General features: G+C 54.8%; 2 protein-coding genes and 2 non-coding genes across 8 annotated transcripts in view; 2 read left to right on the forward strand and 2 right to left on the reverse strand.

Moving 5' to 3' along the window:
• Positions 1-9,526, forward strand: part of ALPK3 (alpha kinase 3) — a 32,996-nt gene extending 23,470 nt beyond the window's left edge. For all 3 annotated transcript variants that reach the window (XM_063412799.1, XM_063412800.1, XM_063412801.1), the window contains 9 exons: positions 2,006-3,842; positions 4,718-4,865; positions 5,884-6,011; positions 6,265-6,300; positions 6,418-6,692; positions 7,018-7,106; positions 7,342-7,559; positions 7,756-7,804; positions 7,973-9,526. In XM_063412799.1, coding sequence (XP_063268869.1) covers positions 2,006-3,842; positions 4,718-4,865; positions 5,884-6,011; positions 6,265-6,300; positions 6,418-6,692; positions 7,018-7,106; positions 7,342-7,559; positions 7,756-7,804; positions 7,973-8,294 — 3,102 coding nt within the window. In that variant the 3' untranslated portion in view covers positions 8,295-9,526. The remainder of the gene's footprint in view (positions 1-2,005; positions 3,843-4,717; positions 4,866-5,883; positions 6,012-6,264; positions 6,301-6,417; positions 6,693-7,017; positions 7,107-7,341; positions 7,560-7,755; positions 7,805-7,972) is intronic.
• A 271-nt stretch (positions 9,527-9,797) lies between these two features.
• Positions 9,798-20,950, reverse strand: SLC28A2 (solute carrier family 28 member 2). Of its 3 annotated transcripts, XM_063412779.1 has the most exons (20): positions 20,108-20,950; positions 19,666-19,885; positions 18,909-19,028; positions 18,194-18,323; positions 17,792-17,886; positions 17,365-17,456; positions 16,786-16,975; positions 16,370-16,511; positions 15,522-15,635; positions 15,063-15,140; positions 14,656-14,736; positions 14,235-14,315; positions 13,985-14,110; positions 12,693-12,823; positions 12,340-12,508; positions 11,957-12,154; positions 11,383-11,464; positions 10,787-10,885; positions 10,230-10,341; positions 9,798-10,136 (listed from the first exon to the last, which is right to left on the reverse strand). In XM_063412779.1, the coding sequence occupies exons 4-20, from the start codon at positions 18,260-18,262 to the stop codon at positions 10,013-10,015; spliced, it is 1,983 nt and encodes a 660-aa protein (XP_063268849.1). In that variant the 5' UTR covers positions 18,263-18,323; positions 18,909-19,028; positions 19,666-19,885; positions 20,108-20,950; the 3' UTR covers positions 9,798-10,012. The 3 variants fall into 3 exon arrangements, with proteins under 3 accessions (XP_063268849.1, XP_063268850.1, XP_063268851.1); XM_063412780.1 differs by lacking the exon at positions 20,108-20,950 and having other exon boundaries at positions 19,713-19,885; XM_063412781.1 differs by lacking the exon at positions 20,108-20,950 and having other exon boundaries at positions 18,909-19,009.
• Positions 20,640-20,711, forward strand: TRNAH-GUG (transfer RNA histidin (anticodon GUG)). Its single transcript has one exon. It is a non-coding gene; the product is annotated as a tRNA-His (tRNA).
• Positions 20,951-21,946: 996 nt separating the features above from the next.
• TRNAH-GUG (transfer RNA histidin (anticodon GUG)) lies at positions 21,947-22,018 on the reverse strand. Its single transcript has one exon. It is a non-coding gene; the product is annotated as a tRNA-His (tRNA).
• Between the last annotated feature and the right edge of the window lie 4,019 nt (positions 22,019-26,037).

A 26,037-nucleotide genomic window follows, 5' to 3' on the forward strand; every position in this document is an offset into this window, starting at 1 on the left:
CACATACTGCTGTAAAAATTATTGCTGTTCAGGCCAGTCTGTGGCAACGCTATTTGTTTCTCCCCTCTCTGCTCATTTTAGCACCTCTCGCTCTCAAAAACGATGGAAAAATGCTGGCGATGGAAAAATACTGGCGTGCAGCAGCCAGGCTTGAGCTGTCATCCCTGATCCTTTGACATGCATCAAGATTTTTTTTCTCTTTAAAAGCCCCACTCACAGAGGGAAATCTGTGACTCGTCAGCTGGCATGCCTTTGAGGATACAAAAGGGAATGCTTCTGATTTGAATTTGAATGCTTCAGCTTGTTAGTGCCGCTGGGGCAAGTCCTCAAGCTTTTGTGAGAGCAAATAAGCTGATTTAAAGCAGTTTAAGGCTGATGTTTTGGGATATTTTCATCCCCCAGGACAGGGGTTACCTGTCTTTTTCTTTTTTATTCTTTATCAAGAAAGGTCATAGCATGAGTGTTTTCCTAGCTTTAGGACGTAGCTGGGCCTAACACTCACGACTTCTCTTCTGAGCTGGATTTATTTGTAGCAAAATGCCAGGCTGTAGCCAGGCTCTGAATATCCTCCTTTATAAGAGCAGAGAATAAACTGGATTTGCATGGTAATCACTCTTGGCTAAATTTTAAACTGATGATTTTATAATATTTCTTGATTTTTATGGGTAGGAATAGCCTTTAATGGTGCTTCCCCCACCCCAGCCCTTCAATACTCATGCTGCCCTAACAATTAGAGGGACTTTGGACAAGGGCATGGAGTAACTGGGCAATGAGGAATGGCTTTCCACTGTTAGAGGGCAGGGTCAGGTGGGATATTGGGAGGAAATTCTTGGGTCAGAGGGTGGTGAGTCTGTGACACAGGTTGCCCAGAGAAGCTGTGGCTGCCCCATCCCAGGAAGTGTTCCAGGAGAGGTTGGATGGGTTGTGGAACAACCTGGCCTAGTGGAATTTGTCCCTGCCCATGGCAGGCATTGTAATGAGATGTGCTTTGAGGTCCCATCCAACACAAACCATTCTATGATTCCTTTATTTGCATGAGAAAGGGCTTGCTAAGAGAATAGCGCTGCCTTTCCTCTTTTCCCCAAGCTACCAAATGAAACAAAAGCAGCAGAAAATAGAGGTCTAAGTGCCACAGCCCTCTTTTCCCATGGTGTTCATTTTGGGGGCTTAACACTCAAGTCAGTGTCCTCAGGAGAAAATCCTTGGCAGCAGATCCTCCAGGGTGGAAGAGGGACCCGTTGTGTGCATGCCCTGTCCTGTGCCATTGTCGTGGTGATGCTCACAGAGCATCAGCCAGGCAGAGCTTGTAACTTGGTATCGCTGCCTCCCCTACAAAATGCTCCTTGTCTGGAGGATTTCAAGAGCTCTCCTCGGGGTAGAGCTGGGCTATCACAGCAGGCAGCTTGCTGACACGTTCGCTGGGTGCAGCTGCGGTCGGAAACATTTGAGCTTCCCAAACGTCAGAGACACAGAATGGCTGAATAGTGCTGATAACGTCAGGGTGTACAGTTTCACTATAAATCATTTGGGCAGCCTCATCCTGATAGCTGCAACATGCCGACTGCCCCATCTCACGGTGGAGACAGGGGAGCACCCAGCCTTTAAAAACATCGAGGGAATTATGCAAGGTGTCAGCAATGGCTGGTGAAAATGGGCAGGTTTTGCTCTTTGGGAGGGCGCTGAGTCAGAGGAGGTTGGATTAAAAGCCACTGAATGATTTAGAAAGGCAAATCTCTTGCCTCTGTGCTCAGCAAGGGCGTTGAAAGGCAGAAGGGGTGGAGCTGATTAAAAGAAGAAACATTTTGTACAACCTGACAGGTGGGACCCACTCCTGTGGGATGACAGTGAAACCATCAGACCCTGGATGACAGAGTAACACTGCTATCAGGGTAATTCCCATGATTCAAGAAGAATTTGGGCAGTGCCATATGGTACAGGTGGACCACAAGACTGCACAGACCCAGGCAGTAACATGATGCTAATTTCCTTTTTTTTTTTTAACTAGGTTGCAACAAGAGTTGGACAATCTCCTGGTGACCTAAAGCATCCGGTGTCCAGTCCAACCAGTGAGACCAGTCAGCAAGGGAGTAAGCTAGAGGAGCTCAGGAAAGAGGTGCCTGTTTGCCAGGAAGCCAGGGCAGCTGTGAAACGGACAAATCCTCGGTTTAGACCTCAGGAGCCACCAAAGCCACCAACGCCTTCTCCAGACCACGTACAGTCTGGCAAGGAGCACACAACGCCCAGGAAACAGGCAGAAAGACATTCCCGTGCTCTTGAGGACAGACAGACTCAGCAAGGACTGTTAAATCAAGAGAACAAAAGCCAAGGTGGGGAAGAGTCATTGGTAAAAAATTTGACTCCTCCAGAAGCTGGAGAAAACACTCCTCTTGAACAAACCCCGTGTCAGAGAGTCCAGGATGGGAAGAGCAAAGAGGCAGGAGCGGAGTTGTCTGGGAGCCATCCTGGTGTGAGGACAGGAGGGAGTGATGCAGCAGAGCCATGTCTCGGGGCTGTGCACAGGGAGGCAGAAGGGACACTTTTGGGCCATCAGAACACCGAAATGGCAGCTCCTGCATCAGTTCCTCCTGCCAAGGAAGAGCTGCCTCCTGCTCCTGCAGCAAGGCCATCAGTGGCTCGGAAGGCACTGCTGGCAGCTCATGGAAGCCCAGGGATGGAGGCCCCTGCGGGAGACGTCCCAGCTGGAGCCCAGCTGCTGCCTCCTGTGAGTGGAGGAACGGAAATCACAAGGACAGACGGATCTGCCCCACAAGAGATGTTTTCAGCCGTCACGTTAGAGCAGGAGAATGCCAAGCCAGTGCCCATGGGACCTCAAGGGAAGGAGGGAGGACTCCTGACAGCCACAGCTCCGTGCCAGGAACCAGCAGCATCTTCAGGGACTTGGGAAGGAGTCTCTGAGGTTCAGCCACAGGTACCACTGGTCCTGCCTGGCTCAGAGAAATCTCAGGACATGTCTTTGGAGGAGAAAATGCAGCACAAAAACCTGGTTTCCTCCTTAAAGAACTACCTGCTGCTACTTCTAAAAATGTCAGATAGCAGCAAGGATGCCACAAAAGGGGACACTGACTCTGGGGACAAGGAGCAGCCGAATGCAGGGGAAGGCATGATCCCAGAGATAGGCATTGCTGGCCTTAGCCCTCGCACCTCAAGGAAAGTTTTGGAAAAAGTACAAAACAACCAGCTCTTCCAGACAGCAGAGAACTTGCCTCTGACCCCCAGGACATCCAGACGGATCACAGGAATGATTAATGAGGAATTTGTTAGCAGCAAGGAGATGCTGGCTTGCAGGCCTGTGCCACCAAAGAGACGCACCTGGGGCGCTCCTGAGGCCGAGGGGCCGCCCCCGCTCTCAGTACCCTCCATCGTGGTGGGCAACATGCCCACTGCAGGAGAGGCTCCTCATCCTTCTGATTTGCCTCCAGTGAGCTCTGAAGAGAGCCCTGCTGACCCTCTGGCAGTGCTGCCTTGTGCCACACCAGAAGAGCTTGCTTTGGGGGCCCGGCGCAAAATATACCTGCCAAAACCCAAACAGGTGGGGCTGGAAGAGGAGGCAACCCCAGAGAGCCTGGGGCACACAAGGAGTCCGACTGTTTCACCACGGCAGTCCAGGAAGAATGCATCCCTGTTGCATTCTCCTGCCCTGGCTCCATCCTCTCCCTCAGAACAGTGCTCTCCAACCCTCATGAGGAAGATGGCCACGCTGGAAGTTCCTAAGCTGTATGAGGAGCCTGCAGGTGACACCTGTGGTGAAGAAGAGGTCCCTGGAGATGCTAAGCCAGAAGCACAGCCAGCAGAGTCCCAGAAAACAAATAACCCATTCAAAGGTGAGGGAAGAGAGAATCCCCATGTAGCCCATTCCCTTGTTGTCACAAAGGAAACCAGTGATAGTCAGCTGGGCCCACATGTGTTTTGTGCATTTGCAAGGTTTTTAGCATCAGCCTCTGGCTGTGTGAAAGCCAAAAGTGTCCTCCAAGACTTCCATCCCAGTACAGGGAGGGATGAGGAATGCAAGAGGCAGCAGCTCTGACACTGGCTGTCTCCACAGCCTGGGCTTACCCAGCCCCAGGGATCACAGAATCCTCTTAGTTTTGGTCTTTTGTGTTCTGGTCCTCATCAAGCCTGATGCTGGCTGGGGATCCTGAGCTACCTGGTTGAGTGGAAAATATCCCTCCTCATGGCAAGAGGGTTGGAATGAGATGGTCTTTGAAGTCCCTTTGAACCCAAACTGTGATTCCATGATTCAGTGGACATCACAGGGCACACACTCCTCTTCCACATCTGTGGTCAATGCTAATTTGATTCCTCATGGCATTGAATTAAAAAAGGCATAATCCTGTGTTGAAGGAACCAGGTGATGCTCTCACAGGAATCAACACTCTTACAAAGTAAGGGTAACCATGAAAATCCCTACTTCAGTAGATGAATATTTCCTCCAAAATTCCATGGTGTTTCTCTGCCTCTCCTCTGGCCACGCCTCACTGGGCATTGCAGTGCTGCACTGTTGAACAAGTTTATACCACTTGTATCCCACCTGTTTATCCCAGTGGAGCTCTGAGAGCTTCCCTGGGAAGGCAATGTCACACGTGGTGACACACGTGATACCCAAAGCCCTGAGCAGCAGCGTGGCCGTGGGCTGGCCTGTCCAGAGCTGCAGCCAGCACTCTGTGTCTCACCACTCTTCTCTTTGCACCATCCTTAGCTCCACAGGTGGTCCGTAAGATCAGGGCAGAACAATTTTCTGATGCATCAGGAAACCTGAAGCTTTGGTGCCAGTTCTTCAACATACTGAGCGATTCTAAGCTGACGTGGTACAAGGACGAGGTCCCTGTGGCTGAAGCCCAAAGGAGGTAACCAGTCCTTGCTGTCCCCTGTCACACCCTGCTCCTTGTCTCCACTGGGGTGAAGATGCCCCTCTTGCTGAGGCAGCGTGGGAAGCTCAGTGCATGTAACAGTAAATTGTGAACTTCATCCTGGCACTGCCCACGGAGGGAAGGGTTGCCCAGATGGGGAGTTGCTGCCAAATTTATCTTATTGGTGTTCCATCTGGAGTGTCTGCTTTGGGTACCCAAACCTTGGGGAGGGCAGAGAAGGTGTTATGCCCATCACAGAAATCAAGAACTGGATGTGAACTGCAAAACTGGGACCTCAAAAGATCTGCGTGAGGGTGGCAGCCTCCCAGCAGTGCTGGGTGGGTCTTCCATGCAACAACCACTGGGAAAAAGCAGCTCTGGCTGTGCCCTCTCTACCCTGTGGCACTGCCCTTGCACAGGGAGAGAATATTCAGGCTGCTGGTTCTATCCTGTGGCTCTGCTATGGAAAGTTGTTCTCAAGCCCAGAGGATTTCTGTAGGGACATCACCCACAGCAGTTAGAATTTGCCTGATGCCTTCGGTGTCCCCTGAACTCCCTTTATGATGAGCAGACAATAAGTTAGATGATTCTGAGGCAGAAATTGTCTTCTGGGGCAGATATTTGAGCTGGGGCAGACAGGCGGGAGTGGCCATTGCCTTCCAGCAGACCAGAGTAGAAGCTGCTCAGCCAGTGGGTCTCGGGATAAGGCTCCTACCTCTTCCCTCTGGGAAACCCTGACCCAGCCTCATTCAGGGGCAAGTACCTTTATCAGTCTGTAGCCCAATCCCAACCAGATTTTGCAGGGCTTGCCTGGATGATAAGCATCCTGTTAGGATGCACTCCTGCTGCCATGCCATGCTGGTGGAGCAGCTGGGCTGCCCTTGGCATGGCTTCATTTGTCGCCTTCTTCCATCCCCCCAGGGCAGTCCATTGCCCACCCACAGAGCTGTCACAGAGCTCCCTTGTGGCCCCCCACCACACGGGGATGTGGCCATGCTCTGATGTTTTTTTCCAGTGCTGGTGACGAGGGCCAGGCTGCTTTGGCTGTTGTGCAGGCATCCCAGAAGGATTGTGGAGTCTATCGGTGTGTGATCAGCAACGAGTATGGCACTGACTCCACAGATTTCCTGCTCAGCCCAGAAGGTGAGGAACCCTCAGCAGCCTCTCACGGCTTCCTGGGTGTGCCATGGGGTGGTGTGGCCAGCTGCAGAGAAGGCTTGGTGCCAGGCTGCAGTGGGGGAGCCTTGGCACATTGTGTAACACCACCTCTGTGAGCTGTTTCTGTGTGCCAGTTGATTCCCACCATCCTACCTGCCATCCCTAGCTGTGCAAGTGCATGGGGCCAGGTGGGATCCTGGCAGGACCTTGACACCTCTTTGGTTTCTGTCTCCTCTAGTGTTGTCAGGATTTATCCTGCGGGAAGAGATCGAAGGTAAGGGCCACGTGATGAGCTGTGACTCTGCCCCTTGCTGAGTGGGGCAGGCAGCTCTGGGGCAGAAGCAGGACGTGCCCATGTTGTCCCCCCCTCACCAGCTCTTCCCCCCACCAGTTGGAGAGGAGATCGAGATGACACCCATGGTGTTTGCCAAGGGTTTGGCTGATGCAGGCTATTGGGGGGATAAGCTCTTCGGGCGTGTGGTGAGCGAGGACATGGAAGTGGGAGCTGGTTTCCTGCGCAAAGCCTGCCGTGCCAGAGCCATTTATGGCCTGGAGCCTGTCTTTGAGTCCGGCCACACCTGCGTCATCAAAGTGCACAACTTCATCGTCTTTGGGACCAAGAACGAGAACAGCCTTGTCGAGAAGAACTATGACATCACCATCCAGGTGGGCATCCTTGTGCACCACCATCCACCTTTCTCCCTCCCACCTTCCCCACCTGTGTGTGAGTTGGTCCCCAGATAGTCCCCAGCTCTGTGCCCACTTTTGCTATTTCCTTCCACTTTTGGAATGCTCTGGAGTGGCCTAGCCAGGGGGCTGGGCATGTTGTTGCCATTCTTGGCTTCAGCTCTTCTGTCTGAGCAACGTGGAGCTGCTCAGGACTTCCCCATCACCCTTTGACCACCAGGACAGGGAAACAGTTGGCAGTGGTCCCAGGGAGGCATTCGTACAAGATGGGACAGCTCCTTGACTCTTCTGTTTGCACTTCCAGGAATGTAAAGTCCAAAACTCCAGCCGTGAGTATTGCAAGATCTTTGCTGCTGAGGCACGAGCCGTCCCTGATTTTGGAGCGGTGCCTGAGTAAGTGATGTGCTGCAGCTCCCCTGGCTTGATGCCCTGGCAGAGCATTGCAGGGTATGGTGGGAAGATTCCCTGTGGGTGATGGGGCATCCCAAAGGCAGTGCACACCATTCCCACAAATGGAAGGGATATTGGGAGAAAGGCAGAAGTCAGGGTTGCAGACCTTGGTGTGAATCTCCATTTGCAGAGGAGGGAGAGCTCACCATGCTGACATTGTCTGTGAACTCTCATGCAGGATAATTCCTCTGTACCTGATCTATCGCCCGGCCAACAACATCCCTTATGCCACAATGGAGGAGGACCTTGGCCAGCCCTGCGAGCAGTACTGTGTCACTGAGAGGGATGGCAGCCTGGTGGCACGGGGCACCTCAGAGATTGTGCTCAAATGCTGCACCTTCCAGCACTGGGTTTACCAGTGGACAAACGGAAACATCCTCGTGACTGACATGGAAGGTAAAGGGATCTCCTGTGTGGTACCCATGGCCTGTCACCACCCTCCAGCCTGGGAAAGGGAAAGAGCCCCAGGCTCACCCTCCTGCCTTTCTCTCCCCCCCCCCATGCCATGGAATCCTCTACCCAGGGCAATGACCTGCTCTTGGTGCTGCTGGCTGTCCTCTGAACAGAGACTGGTTGTCCTCTTACATTACAGGAGTGGGCTGGAAGCTGACCAACGTGCGGATCGCTACCAACCTGAAAGGGTGAGTGACTTCCAGCTCTGGAGCAGGGTGGCCCTGGCTGTCCCCAGCTCTGCAGCTTACCTGACAAGGGCCATGGTCATAACCATGGTCAGGCTCCATCCTCACCTCCCTGCTCTGGTGGGACGTCTCCTGGTGCAAAGCAGGAGCTGAGGATAACTGTGTTGGCAGGTACCAGGGGCTGAAGGAGAGCTGTTACCCCTCCCTGCTGGAGCAGTTCCCGGCTGCTCACCGGTGCAATCATTACTGCAGCATCCTGGGCCTGAAGATGCTGGAGCCAGTCAAGCCCAAGGGCTCCAAGAGTCCCAGCCTGGGCAGGAAGTCTGCCCAGTCCAGCCCCCAGCTCCAGAAGAAGGTGCTGACAAGTCCTCAGGGCACCCGCAAGGCTTCTGTGAGCCCCAAGAGCTCCCGGAGAGCTGCAGAAACAGGGGAGGCCCCAACAGCCTGCAAACCCAGGTCAGGAGAGAGCAACAGAGCTGGCCACCCGCAGTAGTCAGAGCTGCTGCAGCCGAGGTTCCTGCTCTGGCCCCCAGCCTGGGCCCAGCACATGACCAGTGTGGGAAGGGGAGACCCTGGCAGTGGCCTCCTCCGTGGGGCTCCTGCCCGGCCTGCAGCGCTTGCAGTGTGTGGTGTGTGCTAATTGTGAGCGGCTGGGCAGGGCTGTGGGGCTGTGAGCCACGGGCCACCTCCCCAGTGCCTCTGCTGGAGGCTGTGGGGCCCTGTGCCCTCCACGCTCGGACTCGCTTTCCTCTCTCAACCTTCCTGAAGGCACGGGCAGAGCTTCCCCCTCGGGCTTTGCAGGCACCGTGTCCTTGCCTGGCTCCCCAGCAAACTGGGATTCATGGACACCCTCCTGGCTCCCAGAACCTCATGTCCCTTTCTGTGTCCCCATAAAGTGACCAGGCCAAGCTTTGCCAGCACTGTCAAGGATGAGAACCCCACCAGTCCCCTGTGCCCTGGCACACCCTTTTTCCTGCAGAGGGTTCCAGCAGTCACTGCAGGGCTCCTCTGCTATGGTGTGGGGCTCTGGGGTGTTGGCTGGATCCAGGGCAGGGTGTTTGGACTGGTACCAGCAGCTGCATAGGGGTGGGATTTTGCACCCCTGCTCTCCCCTGCTTCCCAGGGAAGTCTCCCACCCCTGGGTGGCTGCTGAGGGTGGCCGTGCTGCTCTGAATGGTGGCCAGTGCTATGGTAAGGACGCTCTACCTCACATGGGATACCTGGGAGCAGGGCAAAGGGGCGACTTCCCCTCCATACCAGGCACTGCCTTGGCACGTAGGGGGGGTGTAGCCCTCAGGACTCGCCCTCCTTGCCCCCGTGCCATACCTAGACCCTGTATGCCCTAGCCCCACAGCATGATCTGGTGCTCAGCATCACCCCTGCTTGGCACATGCTGGACTCCAGCAACAGCACCCACTCCAAATCCTGCTACCCCTGGCTCGAGGCAGTGATGGACAGGCACAGGAGCTGTCTGCTCTGTCACCCTGCAGAGCATCCCCTTCCTCGGGGCGTTGCAGGAGGATGCTGGGTGCTAGTGACACCACCCTGCAGGGTGGGGTGCCAAGCAGGGGCTCAGTGCAGCCTGATGGAGGGAAGGGGCTGGGCTGGGAGCGTGGCATGCTCTGGGCTCTCAGTCCTTTGTCCTTGGGTAGCTGTAAAATACCGATGTACAGAACGTGGCTGCGTCGGCGACTGGGTGCTCTCAAGTGCAATAAAGTGAGAAGGACTGGCCTGTTCCTGGCACTGTGGTCCCTCTGGGAGAGAAGGTGCACCCAAGTACAGTGGGATGCGTTGGCTTTGTGTTTGGGGGAAGGAAACGTCTTCAAGCACTGCCTTTACCCCATCCATGGCCCATGGGGGAGAGGAGGGGGCTTGGGGCCAGAGCCTAAGGCTGGCAGCAGACAGACACTCAGCTTGCAAGGTGTGCAGCAGGCATGGGGTGCAGCCCCAGCAAAGGACCTTGTGCTGTGTGAGACAGCCATAGTCAGCGGCCAGAAGGGGTCTGAGGGCAGGCACAAATGCCATAATTTATTTGGGAGCTGCTCCCTTGTGTTCACAGCACCTAAGGCTGCAGGTTGCCAGGTGCACACAGCTTCCATCAGCACTGGAGTGGAGAAGACCAAATGCTCAGGTTTTTTTGTAGAAAAAACCCTAAAAGGTTTTTTTCTACCTTTGGGGATAGGCCTTGTAGGCCCTGGTGTTCCCCCAGGTCTAGATTGTCCCTGCACAGGACGTGTGGTTGTAGTGCCCACAGCACTCTCTGAGCCAGAGCATGCTGTCTGCCTGCTCAGCCCAGGATCCTGTGAAGGAGAGAGTCCCATTCTGGAGCACCGAGCTGGAAGGAGAGACACAGGGTCAGGACAAGCTGCTGCCCCACCACCTGGGTCCTTGGGCAGGGCCAGATGGCTCCAGGACCCTTCACACCCACCTGGCAAAGAGCTGCTTACAGCAGGTGTACATAGTGTAGCTGGTCGAGCTGAAGTTGGTGGTGCCGAAGAACACTGCACAGTCACCCACCTGTGTTGGCACATGGAGGAGACCTGGGGGACAAGGTCTCCTGTTGGGACTTCAGGACCATGGATCCAAATTCCATACCCCAAGCAAGCTGTGAGTCCTGTACCCCATGCCTGTTCACAAGTCCCACAGCTGGACTGTATTTGCTTGCAAATCCTATACCTGGGACTGTGCAGGTTCCATGAGCCATCCCACCTCACCCCCCAAGACTTTAGAGAGCCCCTAGCAATACTCCAAAAGTTGCCTTTGAAATGTTCTAGCCCAGAGGAGGATGGGGGGGACCCCAATAGAGCTCATTGGGCTTGGGCTGCCCTTGGCAGAGCCATGAGAGGAGAGCAGGGTTTGAAGGCTCTGGCAGAGCCATGGGGGGCCAGGCAAGCCACCTCCATCCCTGAACGCTGTATTTGTGGGGTCTTCAGCCCTGTCCCTCCCCGGATCTCTCTGGCCGTGCTGGCAGTGACAGGGACCTACCTGCCAGGCAGGCATTGAGCATGGAGACACAGATGCCAGTGAGCAGGGCCCGCAGCACCACGGAGGCAAAGTCCCCCTTGCGCTGGGGCACCATGGAAGCTGTGGGAGCAAAACAGACACGGGGGTGAGGCAGATCCTTGCTCCAGCTCTGCACTGGGTGGGGACAGACAGGGACATGTCCTCAGTCCTGAGCTGGCTCTGCCCACACCGTGCCCTGCCCACCCCAACTCCTGCTGTCTGGAGGATGTGGTGATCCCAGCTAGCACCCAGTGTGCCCATCCTGGCAGGGCACTGTGCCCACCCTGCACCTATGGGTGATCCACCAGAGCCTGAGCACTGCCAGCACTGGAGTCTCTCTGCTCTCTCCCCTGTGCCTGGGTGACACCCTGGCTGGAGGGGACATGCATATGCTCTTGCCAATGGGTGCAGTGCAAAATCATCCTGGTCACCTCATGCGAATCCTGCTTCTTACCTGGCAGAGACCGAACATGGAGGCTTGAGGGCAGCAAATTCCTTCTACCTCAGCTGAGCTCTTGCTCCCTGACCCAGAACCCCACTCCCGGAGTGCCCAGGTCACACACATAGGTCACACTTACACAGGCCTCCCAGCATGATGCCAATGGAGCTGAGGTTGGCAAATCCACAGAGGGCAAAGGTGGTGATGCTCTCGGCTCGCTCCTGGAGGGCACAGCAGCAGGGGATGGTCACCTCTGCCCAGGAGCAGCCCCAGAGCACCCAGAGCTGAGCACCACATTGGAGCTCCCAGTAGACATGATAGAGAGAAGTTCCCCACCCCAACCCCTTCTCTGTCAGCTATTTCTGGGAGCAGGGATGAAGGCTCTCCCTGGAAGAGGCTGGGCTGGGGGGACAAGGGGCCCTGTAGCATCATGATCTGTCCCATCAAGGGAGCAGGACAAATGGGAAAAGGCTTCACTGACTCCTTCCTCCCCCAGCCCAGCCATCAGCAAACATCCAAGTCTAGCTGGACATAGCTGCCCTCCCACTCCCAGCACCACCATCCTGGTTCAATGATCTTAGAGGACTTTTCCAAACTAAATGGTTCTGTGATCCTCCATCTGCCCACTGCCTGTGTGCCTAGGCAGGTCCCACGCCCCTTTCCAGCTGGCTCTATCCCTGCCCTGTGCCTGGCAGGGTGGCAGTGCCCCTCACAGATATCCACTGCTTCCGGCTCCCGTCCCACTCCTCCAGGCCCATCAGACGGTTCTTCTTGTACGTGGCCAGCTGCTGGTACGCCACAAACTCGTTCAGGAAGATCTTGATCCCCAGGAGCTCAGCCACCACCGGTGAGTCTGCCCAGTCTGCCCCCATGAGAAAGGCCACAGGCATGAGGACATAGGAGCAGATCACCTGGGAAAAGCATCCCAGAAGGGAACGACTCAGAGCTGACCTGCACGGCCCCCGGACTGGACATCCGCTGCCAGGATGTGCCAAAAACCCAGCAGGGGTCTCAGCAGCCCACCAAGGCAGCGGGCAAAGGTGGGGATGGGTGGGGGATGCAGGATGTGGCAGCTCAAACCAGCTCGTGGGGATACCTGGAAGGTGAGACCCTCGATGTCTACCATCTCCCCGAACCAGCGGAGGGCAGCATTGATGAACTCCAGCACGGCCAGGAAGGCGATGAGGTTGGCCGCGATGTTGGCCACGAGCCCCACGGAGGCGGCAGCCCCGTTGCTAGCAGCTTCCAGGATGTTCTGCTCTTCCCTGCATGGAAAAAGACCCCAATGTACTCATGTGGCTGGGCACCCCCCGTGCCAGGTCAGCACTCACCCCATGGACGTGTGCACACCACAGGCTCTGCCAACCTTGGGCCACCTGCAGTGTCCACTTGTGCCCCACGGCGTCCCTGCAGGAGAAGGACACGTGCACCCCCTCTCCTCACACTCACCCTCTGGAGAGGCGGATGCTTGCTTTGCCCTTGAACTTGGACTCCTCCACTTCAGGGTACACAAGTTTGGCCATGGCGAGGGCGCAGGGCGCGGCCATCACAGAGGCTGCGATCAGTGATGCTGCATCGATCTGCAACGTGCAGACCAGAGGCATAAGGCACTCTGTGCAAGGCTGTGCCCCATAGCCTGCCACCCAGGGCATCCAGCACGTGGCTGGCACCAGCCAGTGACACTCAGAGCAGTTCAGGGCTCTCCAAGGTGAGAAAATTGGCTGGGTTTCACAGCCATGCACGTGGGGCAGCATGCCTGGATGGAGGCAATCGCTGGAGCTGCAGCGATTGTAGCCTTGGTGATGTTAATCTCTGCTGCTGTTTGACTTAATCATAATGGTTCTTGTCCCTTCCTTGTTTCTTTTTACCAGTATCAGAGCAATAGGTTGGATAACACTGCTAATTTCTACCTGCTGATGAAGGGCCAAGCTCCCAGCCTCACCCCTCCCCTGGCAACATCTCATTTCTCTGACCTTCCACCTTTGATTCCCCATTTAAGGAGACTAATTAATGTTTAAATAGCAGGAGCTCAGGCAGCAGGTTAAGGGAAGGTTTATTCAGAGCACTGATGAACTGGAGAGGGCATCCCTGGGGGCTTGGTGCCAGAAGTGCCCAGGCAATGCTGGAGGATCAGGGATTGTTCCTTTGGGAGGAAAGAGGGAGGGGGGTGGGTATTGCTGTTTCTATTTAAAAGGGGGTTAGAGGGGAGACACTGCTCAGTGATAGCCAGTGAAAAGGTGAGAATCACAGACACAGTTTCAGTTGGATATAAAGAAAAATTGTTTCTTGTGTCTGAGGCACCTGTGGGGGAAACCAGAGGCTTTGGGGAAGATCTCCATCCATGGGATGTTCGCCACCAACCTGGACAAGGCCCTGGGCATCCCCTCAGTTGCCATAACCTCAGTGGATCAGAGACTCTCCCAGAGAGTCTTCCCAGGCCATATTATCCCGTGATTCTGTGGGATTTGCCCTGCTTGCTGCACAGTGACATACAGTAAGAGTCCCACAGCACTGCCTTCTGCCTAGCAGGGCTCTGGGGTTCTGGCCAGGCCAGCAAGGGTGGGGCTGGATGAGGTGTCTTTGGGACAAGGTGAGTCTGGACACCCTGCTCTCATCCTCTTAAGGAAGGGGACTATGAGGCACCTGCTGGGCGTCTTCTCTCATCCTCAAGTGCAGGGCAGTTCCTGCCTGTCAGTACCCTGTGGCAGGGAGCGTGTGGCTCCAGCTGCTCGTGCACTCACCCCAAAGGATATGTAGGCACCCATCACGCTGCCTGCGATGGTGGAATAGCCACCAGTCATCACAGCATGGATCTCTGACAGGGTCATGTCCGGGAGGTACGGGCGGACGAGCAGCGGGGCCTCGGTCTGTGGGAGAGAAAACCCCGCTGTCCTTGGGATGGGGCCGGACAGGGCCACAGCTCTCATAGCGAGGGAGGAGACCCTGACCCTTCTCCAGGGCAGGCTCAGCTGCAGGCACTGAGGACCTTACCTGTCCCACAAAAATGTTCCCTGCCACACTGAGAGTCTCAGTGGGAGTGGTGCCCATTGAGATCTGAAGCAGCCAGGAGATCTGGGGAAAGACAAGGCCACTGTGTTGACAGGGGCTCCTGGCACCCTGCCACCATAGCCATGAAGTCAGGCACTGTTTGGCCTCTGCATGGAGGTGACCCTGGGAAGCACCCCCAGACCAGATGGAAACATCAGCTCTAAGATTCAGGGGTTTTGGCATTCTGAGAAGGATATGTTAGGAAGATGGGGCCCGTGTCTATTCTTTTAAGCAGGACAAATCACCCCAAATTAGCACCATGACAATTTTCCTGGGACATCTCTCAGCTGACCATAATAGACAGAGAACATAACAAGTTCTTCTCCTTTCCACTGCCATTCCACATCTAGGAGTGAGGCCCTACCTTGAGAATAAGCCACTGCATGACACCGAGGTAGTAGAGGATGGACATCACACAGCTGAAGAAAACAATGATGGGCAGGGTCTGCAGGCAAGGCACAGGGTTAAAGCAGAGCTGAGCCACACATCCCGGCACCCGTGGGCACCAGGCTGGGCATGGTGTGGTGCTGCACAGCCAGCCCACACCACTGGGGTGCCACAACACTCAGCCAGGCTGGCAGGAGGGACAGGGACCAGTGCAAATCCTGCATGGCACTGAGGAGGTCCACAGGTGTATACACAGCTGAGGGAGATCCAGCTCTGAGATGGCAGAGCTCCACCACAGCAGACTGGCTGCATTTAGCTCTGTGCTCTCCAGGACCCAGCAAAGAGGCAGACCAGAACCTCCCCATGCCCCATTCCTTGGCTGACCTGGAAGGCAAAGACTTCTGCAATGAGTGTGTTCCCAAAGACAAAGCTGGAGCCAGCTGTGGTGTAGCTCAGGAAGTACTGCAAGAGAAGAAATGACACAGGTAGAACAGAGATCTCCATCAGGTCCTTCCCCGATACCTCATTCTGCCTAGCGAGGGGCTGTGCCCCCAGGCCCACAGCTCACTTCACTGCACACCAGAGAATGACGCTCTGAGACCTGAGATGGGGACACTGGTGGGCTGTCCCAAGGCCACGGGGCTCTGCTGCAGCCTGGCTGGGAGAGCACACCAAGGGCTCTGGGCTGCTGCAGAAAACCAGGGAAGAGCTGGCTTCCCTCCAGTCCCGAACAAAAGCGTTTGTGAACGTGCAATCCCTGCCATGTTCCCTCCCCATGCCACACTCTGCTTTCCCCAGTAATCTCAGGGTACAAGCACAGGATGGGATGAGTAGATGCAGTACCTGGACCTGGTCTCCCAACCACTGGAAAGCTTGGGTGCCAGGAGTGGTTCGGAGGACAAAGACTCCGAGTAAGAACTCCAAACCAAGACCCCAGAAAACTGCTCTCCAGGACACCTGGGGACAAAAAGCAAAACAGGAGCTGAAATGTTTGCAAGGCCTACAGGCTTCCCTTTCTGGTTTCCAGCTGCTGCAACAGCAGCACATGACAAACACCACACACTGCCCTGGGGTGAAGATCATGGGGAGACCAATAAAGTGTCACAGAAACCAACAAACGTGGGTTGGTGACAGAGCCAGAAATGAGTTGGTGAGACTGTAGAACTGGCTGGAACATAACCTGCCAGGCTGACCCAGGGTACAAGCACAAAGACCTTATGATGCTTGGTAGGACAGACCTGCTAAACTGAAAGTGTCTGTTCAATAGCCCTTTGGAGGAGCAGGATGGAGGCACTGCCCAAAGCATTGCAGCAGTTTGGGCTGGAAGCCACCAGGACTTCAATCACTTCTGATCAAGGCTCCCAAGGCATCTGAGCCAGGTGTGGGTCTAGTGCTGAGTTTCTGGGTCTGACCCAATATGAGGGAGATGGCAGAAATCAGGACAGGGGCAGTGCAGGGGAGCCCTGGGTTGGGAAGTGGGAAGGAGAGCAATGAGAAGAAGAGCAGTGAGGTGGCTTTAGGGTCTATCCACCCAACCAGTTCAGCTCCCCAGGCTGTGCCCAGCTCTGCCCAGCTCTGCTGGGCTTCTGCTTCCTCCAGAGAAGATGCCAGGGAGAACAAAGCATTCTCCAGTGCTGGGCGGCCACCTCCTGCAAGGGGACTGATGGTCAAGTCACACCTGGAACACGTACCGCACCGTGGTGCTTGGAGAAGGCAAACAGGAACAGCACCAAAAAGCAGAAGCCACCTAATGAGATGAGCTGCTCTGGGTTTCTGCCAGTGTCCAAAACCAGCCACACAATCAAGCCTGCCAGGAGGGCCACCCACAGGAGCCTGCAGAGGAAACCCCAGACTGTCAGTAAGATGATGTCTCCATAGGAGAGAGGCTCATGAAGGGCAGGAGCTGATTGTGATGGAATTGCCACTGTAAAGACATTTCTGCAATGGCTTTTCAGTGGTTCCCAGGCTGGGCCGTGCTCGCCATTTGTGAGGTGGCAGCATGGCACTAGAGCACGTGCCTGATGCCATCAGCTGTGCTTGTGCTGGCAGAGCCATGGGAGGGAACCCAGGTGCGGGAGGGATCTGGCCCTGCCTTCTCCTGACTCACCATTTCAGCCACGGCCAGGACTTTTGGAAGCACTTCCCAACGGGGTGGAGGAGCAGCAGGACCTTTGCCCCACAGTGCTTCTTGAAGATTTCCCAGCAGACGAAGAAGGCAACCACGGCAGTTATGATCACCAAGGCAAGGGCTCGGTGGAAATTGAGGTAACAGGCCGCAATGAAGTAGCACAGGTAGGCTGGGGAAGGCACATTGGGAGTCAGAAACATCAAGGCTGTAGGATCACGGGTTCATAACTCACTGGGGCCAACCACGGGGTTCATTTCCTCCCCATGCTCTTCCCTGGACACCCTTGAGTATCCCATCTTTGCGTGAGGACACCTCAAGAGCACCACGCCAGCAGGGAGCAGAAGGGACACGGTAAAACCTTTGGGCAGGTAGAGAAAGGGCAGGGGGAAGTGAGGTGAAGATAGAACTGGGCAGCAGTGGTGGGCTGAGAGGGGGCAGTGAGGCTGCTGGGAGTGGAGCCAACCTCCCCACACTTGACAGTGTTGAGTAAGTGCAGCCTGGAGGCACAGCCAGCCAAAGGGGTCGGGACACGGAGTTTCAGTGACAGGAAGTCCTCACCTACTCCAAGGAGCCCCAGGACGACTCTTCTCAACACCTTGGCATGAGCCTTGCAGAAATGCTTTGCCCTGGATGCTGGCTGCAGGGCCTTCCTGGGGAGAGCCACATGCAGGAGGCATGAGAGACGTGGAAGATCAGCCCAAGCCAAACCAAACCACCCCAGCTGCAGCCAACCCACCAGAGCCAGGCCATGACCACGGCTCCTGCTGGCACTTCTGGCAGCAGCACATGGTACAGGTGGGCCATGGTGAGACCCCAGCACCCTCACCATCACCTGCTGTGGTGACACAGACCTGCCAGTGCCACCCTGCAAGGCCACACAGAGCCATCAGACATTGCCCCCACACTGTGCTCAATACCACCCCACTCTGCTCCCAAATCAGGATTGTCTCTGGCAGAGCTCACCCTTCTGTGCAGATTATCCCACCTGCAGTAGGAAGAGAATCTCCCTTTCCCTCCTCTTCTCTCCTCTTGGCTCTCATTGTGTGCACCACCACGTTCCTCATAGTGTCTCTTCTCTCCCTGGAAAACATCAACTGGAGCACCCTGTACTCCAGAGGGAAGGGAAGGGAAGGGAAGGGAAGGGAAGGGAAGGGAAGGGAAGGGAAGGGAAGGGAAGGGAAGGGAAGGGAAGGGAAGGGAAGGGAAGGGAAGGGAAGGGAAGGGAAGGGAAGGGAAGGGAAGGGAAGGGAAGGGAAGGGAAGGGAAGGGAAGGGAAGGGAAGGGAAGGGAAGGGAAGGGAAGGGAAGGGAAGGGAAGGGAAGGGAAGGGAAGGGAAGGGAAGGGAAGGGAAGGGAAGGGAAGGGAAGGGAAGGGAAGGGGAACTTACCTCGAAGCTGAAAGCTGGGTTATCTGTGCCCTTCTCAAGGCTGTCCAGGGTTATCTGGTTTCCTTCCATCTCCAAAAGTTCCTTTGCTTCAGTGCATATGGGAAACAGCACTGAGAGGGCCCAATGCTGGCTGGGGAGAGAAAGATGGAATCACCTCTGGGAAGCTCAAATGTCCCACTCTGCTTTTCACTTTTGGGTCTCTCAGAGGATAACGCCCCTTGCAGTCAGTATTCAGAGCAGGTCCTGCCCCAGCACATCAAGGGACCATCCTACAGGGCCCTCAGGTCATGGTGCTGGTGTGCTGAATTCCTTATTCTCCTGTACTCTGGAGAGGTCTTTACTCTTCTGTGCTTCCAGTGAATTATAGGAGAGGACTGTATGCAGCAGGGAGTGCTGGTACTTGTCCACCAAGTTTGTGACAGTGTCCACCAGGTTCTGGGAGCCTCTTTGCAAGAGGGAATTTTCAAGAAGTATCCTTCCTCATCAAAAGGTCTTGGTACAACCAAGTAAGATGAGGAAAAAGGTCCTTTCATGCTGATAATTAACACAGTGAAGGAATGAGGGGTAGGAATGACTGGTAGTTTGCATAGGGACTAGTCCTAAAGGAGAATCATACTGGGAGAACTGGTCCAGCAAACCCAGAAGAACCAGGGTTATGCCAGGGCAGGAACCCTTGGAGCATCATCCCATTTGGACACCCTCCCAGTTCCTCTACCTGGAGAAGGATGAGAGAAGAGCAGAGAGTCGCAGGCAAGGCAGTGATCAGCTGTAGAAGCACTTCTGTGTGAGGACAGGGGCAGTAAGATGCTGTCTTTGCTGTGAGAATTGTAGAGGTCTGTGCAGAGAAGGAGATCATCAGCAGTTTCTCAGTGTCCACTGAAGGGAAAGACTCAGCCACAGATGCAACAGGTGAAGGTGGGGAATTCTGGAGAACACCCCCCTCATCTTGGGACCTCATGGCAGCTGCAGGTGGTGTGGCCAGGGCTCCACAGGCCGGCAGAGCCACCATGGGGGGCATGCTGGCCCCCGTGTGTCCCTGGATTCACCCAGGGCCATGGCGGGAACCCGGGACCTCACAGCCCCCTGCAGGGCCTCCAACATCGCTTGTGCTCAGGGATGTCTCTCCAGGACCCTGGCAGAGATCAGGAGGATCCCCCTCCCCAAGTCCACCAACACTTCAAGGACACTCCCCAGTACCGATCTGGTCAGAGTTCCAGGACCACCCCAGGTTCCTGGCTGTGCCCCCATCTCAGGCTCGGTGCCTCCCAGGTCCCCCAGGCTGATGCCACCTCCTTGTCCGTCACCCCACCAGCCCCAAAATCTCTTGTTTTGGTGCAGCCTCACGAGCAGCGTGCCCGTGGGCCCCTCTGCCCTGTGTCCCCGCTCTCCGGGCTCTCACACCCCCGGTGGCCTCGTCCCTCCCTGTCCCCGCCGCTCTCCCGCCCTGGCACCCGCCGTCCCCCCGCACTCACCGCCAGCCCCGCCGGCCCCGCAGCTCCCGGTCCCGTGCCCCGGTTACCTATTAACAGCTCGGTCCAAAGAGCTGGGCTGGGCACTGCGGCGCCGGGGCCGCCCCGGCTCCTCCCGGGGCTCACACCCGGCCGGGCGGGGGGGCCGGCGGCGTGGCCGTGCCGGCACCGTGCCATCCAAAGAAAGGTCAGCCGGGAGACTTTTCCCCCAGGCAAAACAAGCCTTGAGGAGAGATATCGAAAGTAGAAATCAGGCGCTTACCCCGCCCCAGGGTATGTTAAATCAAATTCTTACCCCGCCCCAGGAAATGTTTCCCAAAGAAAACCAGAGTGGGGCACACCTGGCCTCCAAAGCCTCAGTGGTGTGCAGTCAGGTTCCCTGACCCCTGAGAAAGACGGGGTGGAAGCCAACAAAAAACTCCCCTTGCACTGTGTCGGAAAGCACCTTTTCAGGCGGGATGATGGGAATGCATGCCCAGGTTTGTGCACTCCGCTGGTACCTGCCGCTCTTTGTTTGCCCAGGGAGCGGTGATGTGGCTCCGAGGGTGGCAAACAGGGGTTGACAGGAATCAGTTCAGACTGATTGGTGATTAATGACACCACGGGGCACTCAGGGCACCACGTGCCACAGACTGCCCGTAAACAAACCGCTCTCCGTGTCACTTCCACGCCTTCCCCCGGTGGATTTTGCCCAATCCCGCCGCTAAGGCTGGCCAGGGTTGGGGAGGGGCCATGGCGCAGGTCAGTGTGTGGGTGACAAAGGGGGAAATCGCGAAAGCTGCGGGTGCGACCTCCCTCGGCGCGCCTGGGCTGGGCCCCCAGCCCCACCAAGACACTCCCGGTGATACCGGGAACTGTCCCGGCCCCACCAAGACACTCCCGGGGATACCGGGAACCAGCCCGGCCCCGCCACACGTCACCACACACAGCAACAACAGCCGCCACGCCGCCACGCCCGCCCAGAGCCCCGGTAGCGCGCCGTGATCGTATAGTGGTTAGTACTCTGCGTTGTGGCCGCAGCAACCTCGGTTCGAATCCGAGTCACGGCATCGCCCGGCGGTACCACGGCACACGGGCTCCGCTTTTTCACACCCAAAACGGGCCCGCCGCCGCCGCCAGTTCAGTTTTTTATCGTCGCTGTTTCTGCATTGGTTAATTTCATACTTCAATTTCGTTGTTTTCTCTTATTTTGAACCTAATGTTATTATTTTTAATTTATTTTAAATTTTTTGAGTTAATTTACTTTCATTTAATTATATTTAATTTTATCTGTTTAATGTAACTTAATTTTCATTTTAGTTTTTATTTTTACTTTGTTTTATTCTTATACTCAATAATATTTTCTTTAATTTATTCGATTCTATTTAAAAATTTTATTTACTTTTATGCCATCAAATGTTATTTTTCATTTTGTTTTTCCTATTATATTTTATTTTTATATTTAATTTTATTTTAATGGTTCATTTTATATTATTTTAAATGTAATTATTTATTTACTTTATTATATTTACTTTTACTTAATCTAGTGGTATAATTTTTATTATATTTTATTTTAATAATTTTAAAAATATTTTATTTTAACTTAATTTAAAAATTCTGTTTTTATTTCAATTTTACTCTTATTTTGTACCCTCTCCTCTCCTCTCCTCTCCTCTCCTCTCCTCTCCTCTCCTCTCCTCTCCTCTCCTCTCCTCTCCTCTCCTCTCCTCTCCTCTCCTCTCCTCTCCTCTCCTCTCCTCTCCTCTCCTCTCCTCTCCTCTCCTCTCCTCTCCTCTCCTCTCCTCTCCTCTCCTCTCCTCTCCTCTCCTCTCCTCTCCTCTCCTCTCCTCTCCTCTCCTCTCCTCTCCTCCTATTTTTAAATTTAATTTTATGATTTTATTTATTATTTCTATTTTGATTATATTTTTTGTCTTATTTTATTGCTTTCTGTCCCTCTTCTCCCCGGCGCCCGCGCACCCCCGCGCAGCTCGGCGCGGCCCCGCCGCCCCGCCGGCAAAGCGGCAGAAGAAAAGAAAAGAAAAGAAAAGAAAAGAAAAGAAAAGAAAAGAAAAGAAAAGAAAAGAAAAGAAAAGAAAAGAAAAGAAAAGAAAAGAAAAGAAAAGAAAAGAAAAGAAAAGAAAAGAAAAGAAAAGAAAAGAAAAGAAAAGAAAAGAAAAGAAAAGAAAAGAAAAGAAAAGAAAAGAAAAGAAAAGAAAAGAAAAGAAAAAACTGGCGGGGGCCCAGCGCTCGGGCCCGTTTTGGGTGTGAAAAAGCGGAGCCCGTGTGCCGTGGTACCGCCGGGCGATGCCGTGACTCGGATTCGAACCGAGGTTGCTGCGGCCACAACGCAGAGTACTAACCACTATACGATCACGGCGCGCTACCGGGGCTCTGGGCGGGCGTGGCGGCGTGGCGGGTGTTGTTGGTGTGTGTGGTGACGTGTGGTGGGGCCGGGCTGGTTCCCGGCGCTCCCGCTCCGCCTCCCGCGGCCATTCCCACCGGGCAGCGCCGGGGCCGCGTCCCGCGCTTCCCGTGGTGGCGATGGGCCCGTGCTGGGACCCCCGCCCTGCGCCCGGCCCGTGATCCCAGCCCGGGCCGTGGACCCGGTGCTGTCACGGCCCTCACCCATTCCCTGGCCCCAGCCCCGAGTCTCGCCCCGTGTCTGACCCCACCTGCGGCGTTCGCCCCTCACCTTCATGCTCTGCCCTTGGTTCAGCTCCCTGGTCTGACCCTGATCCTGCCCCTTCCCCCCATCCCAGCCCTCTGTGTCCTAGGGCAACCCCTTGCACCGAGCTGTCACCTCCTCTCGATCCCCTGAGTGTTTCTCAGGGAGTAAAGTTCCTCCCACCCACAGGATTAATGAACGACTGGGCACAGAGGGATGGGAGAAGAGAGAGACTAAGGATTTTATGCCCCTGAAACAGCAACATCTATCAGTCTGTGCTGGACTCCTTGTTTCTCCTGCTCAAGCACCCATTGATACCTAATGACTCTGCCCTCACCACTGCTGCTGCTTTCCTGCTCCCACTATTGCAGGTTCTTTCATTTTCACAGATATGCAAAGAATTCCTAACACCTGGGATCAAAAATATTTCTTGACATAAAATATTTTAGAGTGATCGCAGCATGACTCATTCTTTCTGAAGAGCTGGTCACAGAAACATCAGCTCCTTTGTATGGGGTGAGCTCATCACTTGTCACACAGATGCACCTCCCATGGGAGGGGGCACAGGGAGTGGCAGGGGACTCCTACAACTGTACTGGCCATCCTGCACCCATCCATCCTGGTGTATCTGCTGGAGCTGGAAAATCTGAAATCTAAAACAGTCTTCCTGAGGCTTGGGGCAAACTGGAGAAATGCCCTGTGCACCCTGATTACTCTGTGAAGTAATTGCTCCTGCTACTCTGAGCTCATCCTGCTCCTGACCGGCCCAAAAGAGCTCAGAGTGGTGGAGGAAGACAGAATGGTTTTTTGCCATTTTGTCCTCCCTTTGTCTATGCCCACCTCATCATGTCCTAAGGAATTTGCTGGTGTGCACCGGTGGTCCCTCAGCAATGGTGGGATCCTTTGCAGTGGGAGATGCTCTCCCCTGTCAAACTGGCAGACCAGGAGATGGTGAAGGGGTATCTGAATGACCTGGGTGTCCACATGCTACTGTCCTGCTCCAGTGCCACCTTTCTCTCTCTTGACCATGTGACAAGATCCCAGTCCATGCCTCTTACAGGGCTGCAGGGATACTGCTTTTGTCCATCTGTGTCCAACCCTGTCACCATCTGTGTCCTTGTGCTGGAACAAAGTAGGTGCAGCAACACTGGAATAATATCCATGGTTCTCCTCCCATGCCCAAGGAGTTTGATACCATCATCATCCCCTTGGCTGCACCAAGGACACAAATCCAACCACCAGACAGCTGCAGGACAGGTGTGGCCGAGCTGTGGAGGTGGGATCACTGCAACCTCTGTATCCCAGGTCATGAGCTTGTGAAGGGAAAAAGTCCTCATGCTGCCCTGTGCCTGGTCTCTTGTGGCCTTCTCCACACTGGAAAATGTCCTGAGCTGGGCTGTGTCACTGGGGAAGGGATAAGCCCAGCTCCATGTTGGCCTGCACAACTGCTGTGTTGGGTCAGGACAGTGCAGGTGGAACACACTCTGGCAGAACATGCTGTCCACGGCTGGCAGGGACAAAGAACCTCCAGTGACACACAGGAGGACCAGGAGATTCCTCCTCGGGGATTCCCATGGGCAGGCAGAGTGGAACCCCTGAAGCTGCTGTCACCATGGCCTTCATCCCAGCTCCTGGCCTGGCAGGATGCAGAGCCCGAGTTTGGGTGGGTGGGTGGATGCTGGGCTCACACAGGGCACACAGTGTGGGCTCCTTGGTGGCACGGAGGAGGCAGCAGTGCTCATGACTTGGCTGCTTGGCAGATGTCTCTAAAATGTGGAAGTTGACAGAATTAAAATGACCTCAGCTGCTGGAACAGGCATGGCTGAGGTAACACAGCAGCCATACAGGAGAGTCGGCCAAAGATGGGAGTAAGCAGGGAGGTGTGAAAGGACAAGGAGATAAGGTACCGGGTGTGGAGGAGGAGGAGGAGGCAGGAAACTGCTGCCACCCATTGCTGGCAGTGGTGGCTTGTCCCAGAGCAACTTTCTGCCACAGGCTGCCCTCCCCAACAGAACTGGAATGCGAGCACTCCTCAGGAAACCTTGCCAGGTTGTCAGGGCCCCAACTGCCCTTTGCCACGTGCTTTTTAGTCCAGATGGTTTGGACCTGCCAGGATGTGTTTGCACAGCGTGAAGCAAAAGAGATGAGCCTGTGGGAGCAGAGGGCCCCATCTGTCTCCTGGGTAACCTGATCCCTTTAGGATGCTCAGCACCTGGGCAGGATGGCTGCTCCTGGCAGGCTCCTCTGCTCTTCCCACCCCGCTCTGTCCCTCCATGTCTTTTCTCTGAGCCCTCTGATGCCTGTGGGTTGCATTCAGTGGGATTTTAAAGGTGCCTGGAATGTCAAAACACCAGTGCAGGCAGACAGAGAGTGCTGCTGCACCCAGACATTGCCACTCTGTGACATAGATATAAATCTTGCAGCTGGCACAGGAGCAAGAGCAATTCATCACTGTACGGCTGTCTTGGCTGCTCTGCCCCTCAAGCAGCCTCTCCAGCTGTTCCCTCACTGGGGCAGCCCCTGGCCTCCTTTCCCAGTCTCTGGAAGGCAGGTGGGAGGCAGAGGAATCCTCACCACCTCCTCTTTTTCTTGCAGATTGCTAAAGCAGCCACAGGAGCAGCGCTGGTGCTGGGGAGCCAGGATGGATGCCAGTGCTGTGAGGAGGTGCTCTGTGTTTTACTGGTGATGGAAAAGCAGTGGTGCACGCCAACATTGTTCTTTCTGGCTATGCAGAGACCATTAATCCAACTTGGAAATTGCTCTGCTGTGGAAATACCACCTTCCTTCCTAAGGAAATCAGCAACTCCACCATCTAGCCCAGCATCCCATATTCCCATACCCATAGGCACTGCTGGGGCAGAGCTGGATGCTGGAGAAAGAGCAGGGAAAGGTTCTGGGGTGGGACAGTTTGAAGGTGAAGGTCTGTGTGGGTTTTAGGAGTGAAGGACAAAACACTGGGAGACAATTGCAATTAACCTGACCTCATACTGTCCCCACCATCCTTTTCTAGGGCCACAAAGACGGTCTGAGGGCTGGAGCCCCTCTGCTTCTCCTCTCTGCTGGGAGAAGTGGGGGCTTAACCTGGAGAAGGCTCCAGTGAGACCTCAGAGCCTCTTCCAGTGCCTAAAGGGGCTCCAGGAGAGCTGGAGAGGGACTTTGGACAAGGGCCTGGAGGGACAGGACAGGGGGAATGGTTTTAAACTAAAAGAGGGCAGATTTAGATGAGATATGAAGAAATTCTTGGATGAGAGGGTGGTGAGACCCAGCACAGGTTGCCCAGAGAAGCTGTGGCTGCCCCATTCCTGGAAGTGTTCCAGGCCAGGCTGGACAGGTCTTGGAGCAACCTGGGATAGTGGAAGGTGTCCCTGCCCATGGCAGGGGATGGACTGAGATGAGCTTTAAGGTTCCTTCTAACCCCAAATATTCTATGATTGTAGCTCATGAGACATGGACTGAATGAGAAGAACTTGAGCATTCCTTGACACGAGTGTTCAGCTGTGATGCTCTCCAGAGGCTTTATGAGCCCACAACAGCACAAGATGGGTCCTGGTTCTTCCAAAGTCTCAACTTCAAAGGACATTTTCCAGTCTGCCAGCAAGAAAACTGGAAGGGATGACAAACAGGGTATAACAGACTGATTTTCTGCTTGTTTCTGTTTTGGGATGCCCTTGCCTGGCTCCAGTGCTCAGGAATCAAAGAAAATGCTACCCAAAAATGTATGGAGCAGGGAT

Source organism: Prinia subflava, chromosome 15, assembly GCF_021018805.1.
Source record: "Prinia subflava isolate CZ2003 ecotype Zambia chromosome 15, Cam_Psub_1.2, whole genome shotgun sequence".
In the NCBI taxonomy this organism is placed as follows: Eukaryota; Metazoa; Chordata; class Aves; order Passeriformes; family Cisticolidae; genus Prinia; species Prinia subflava.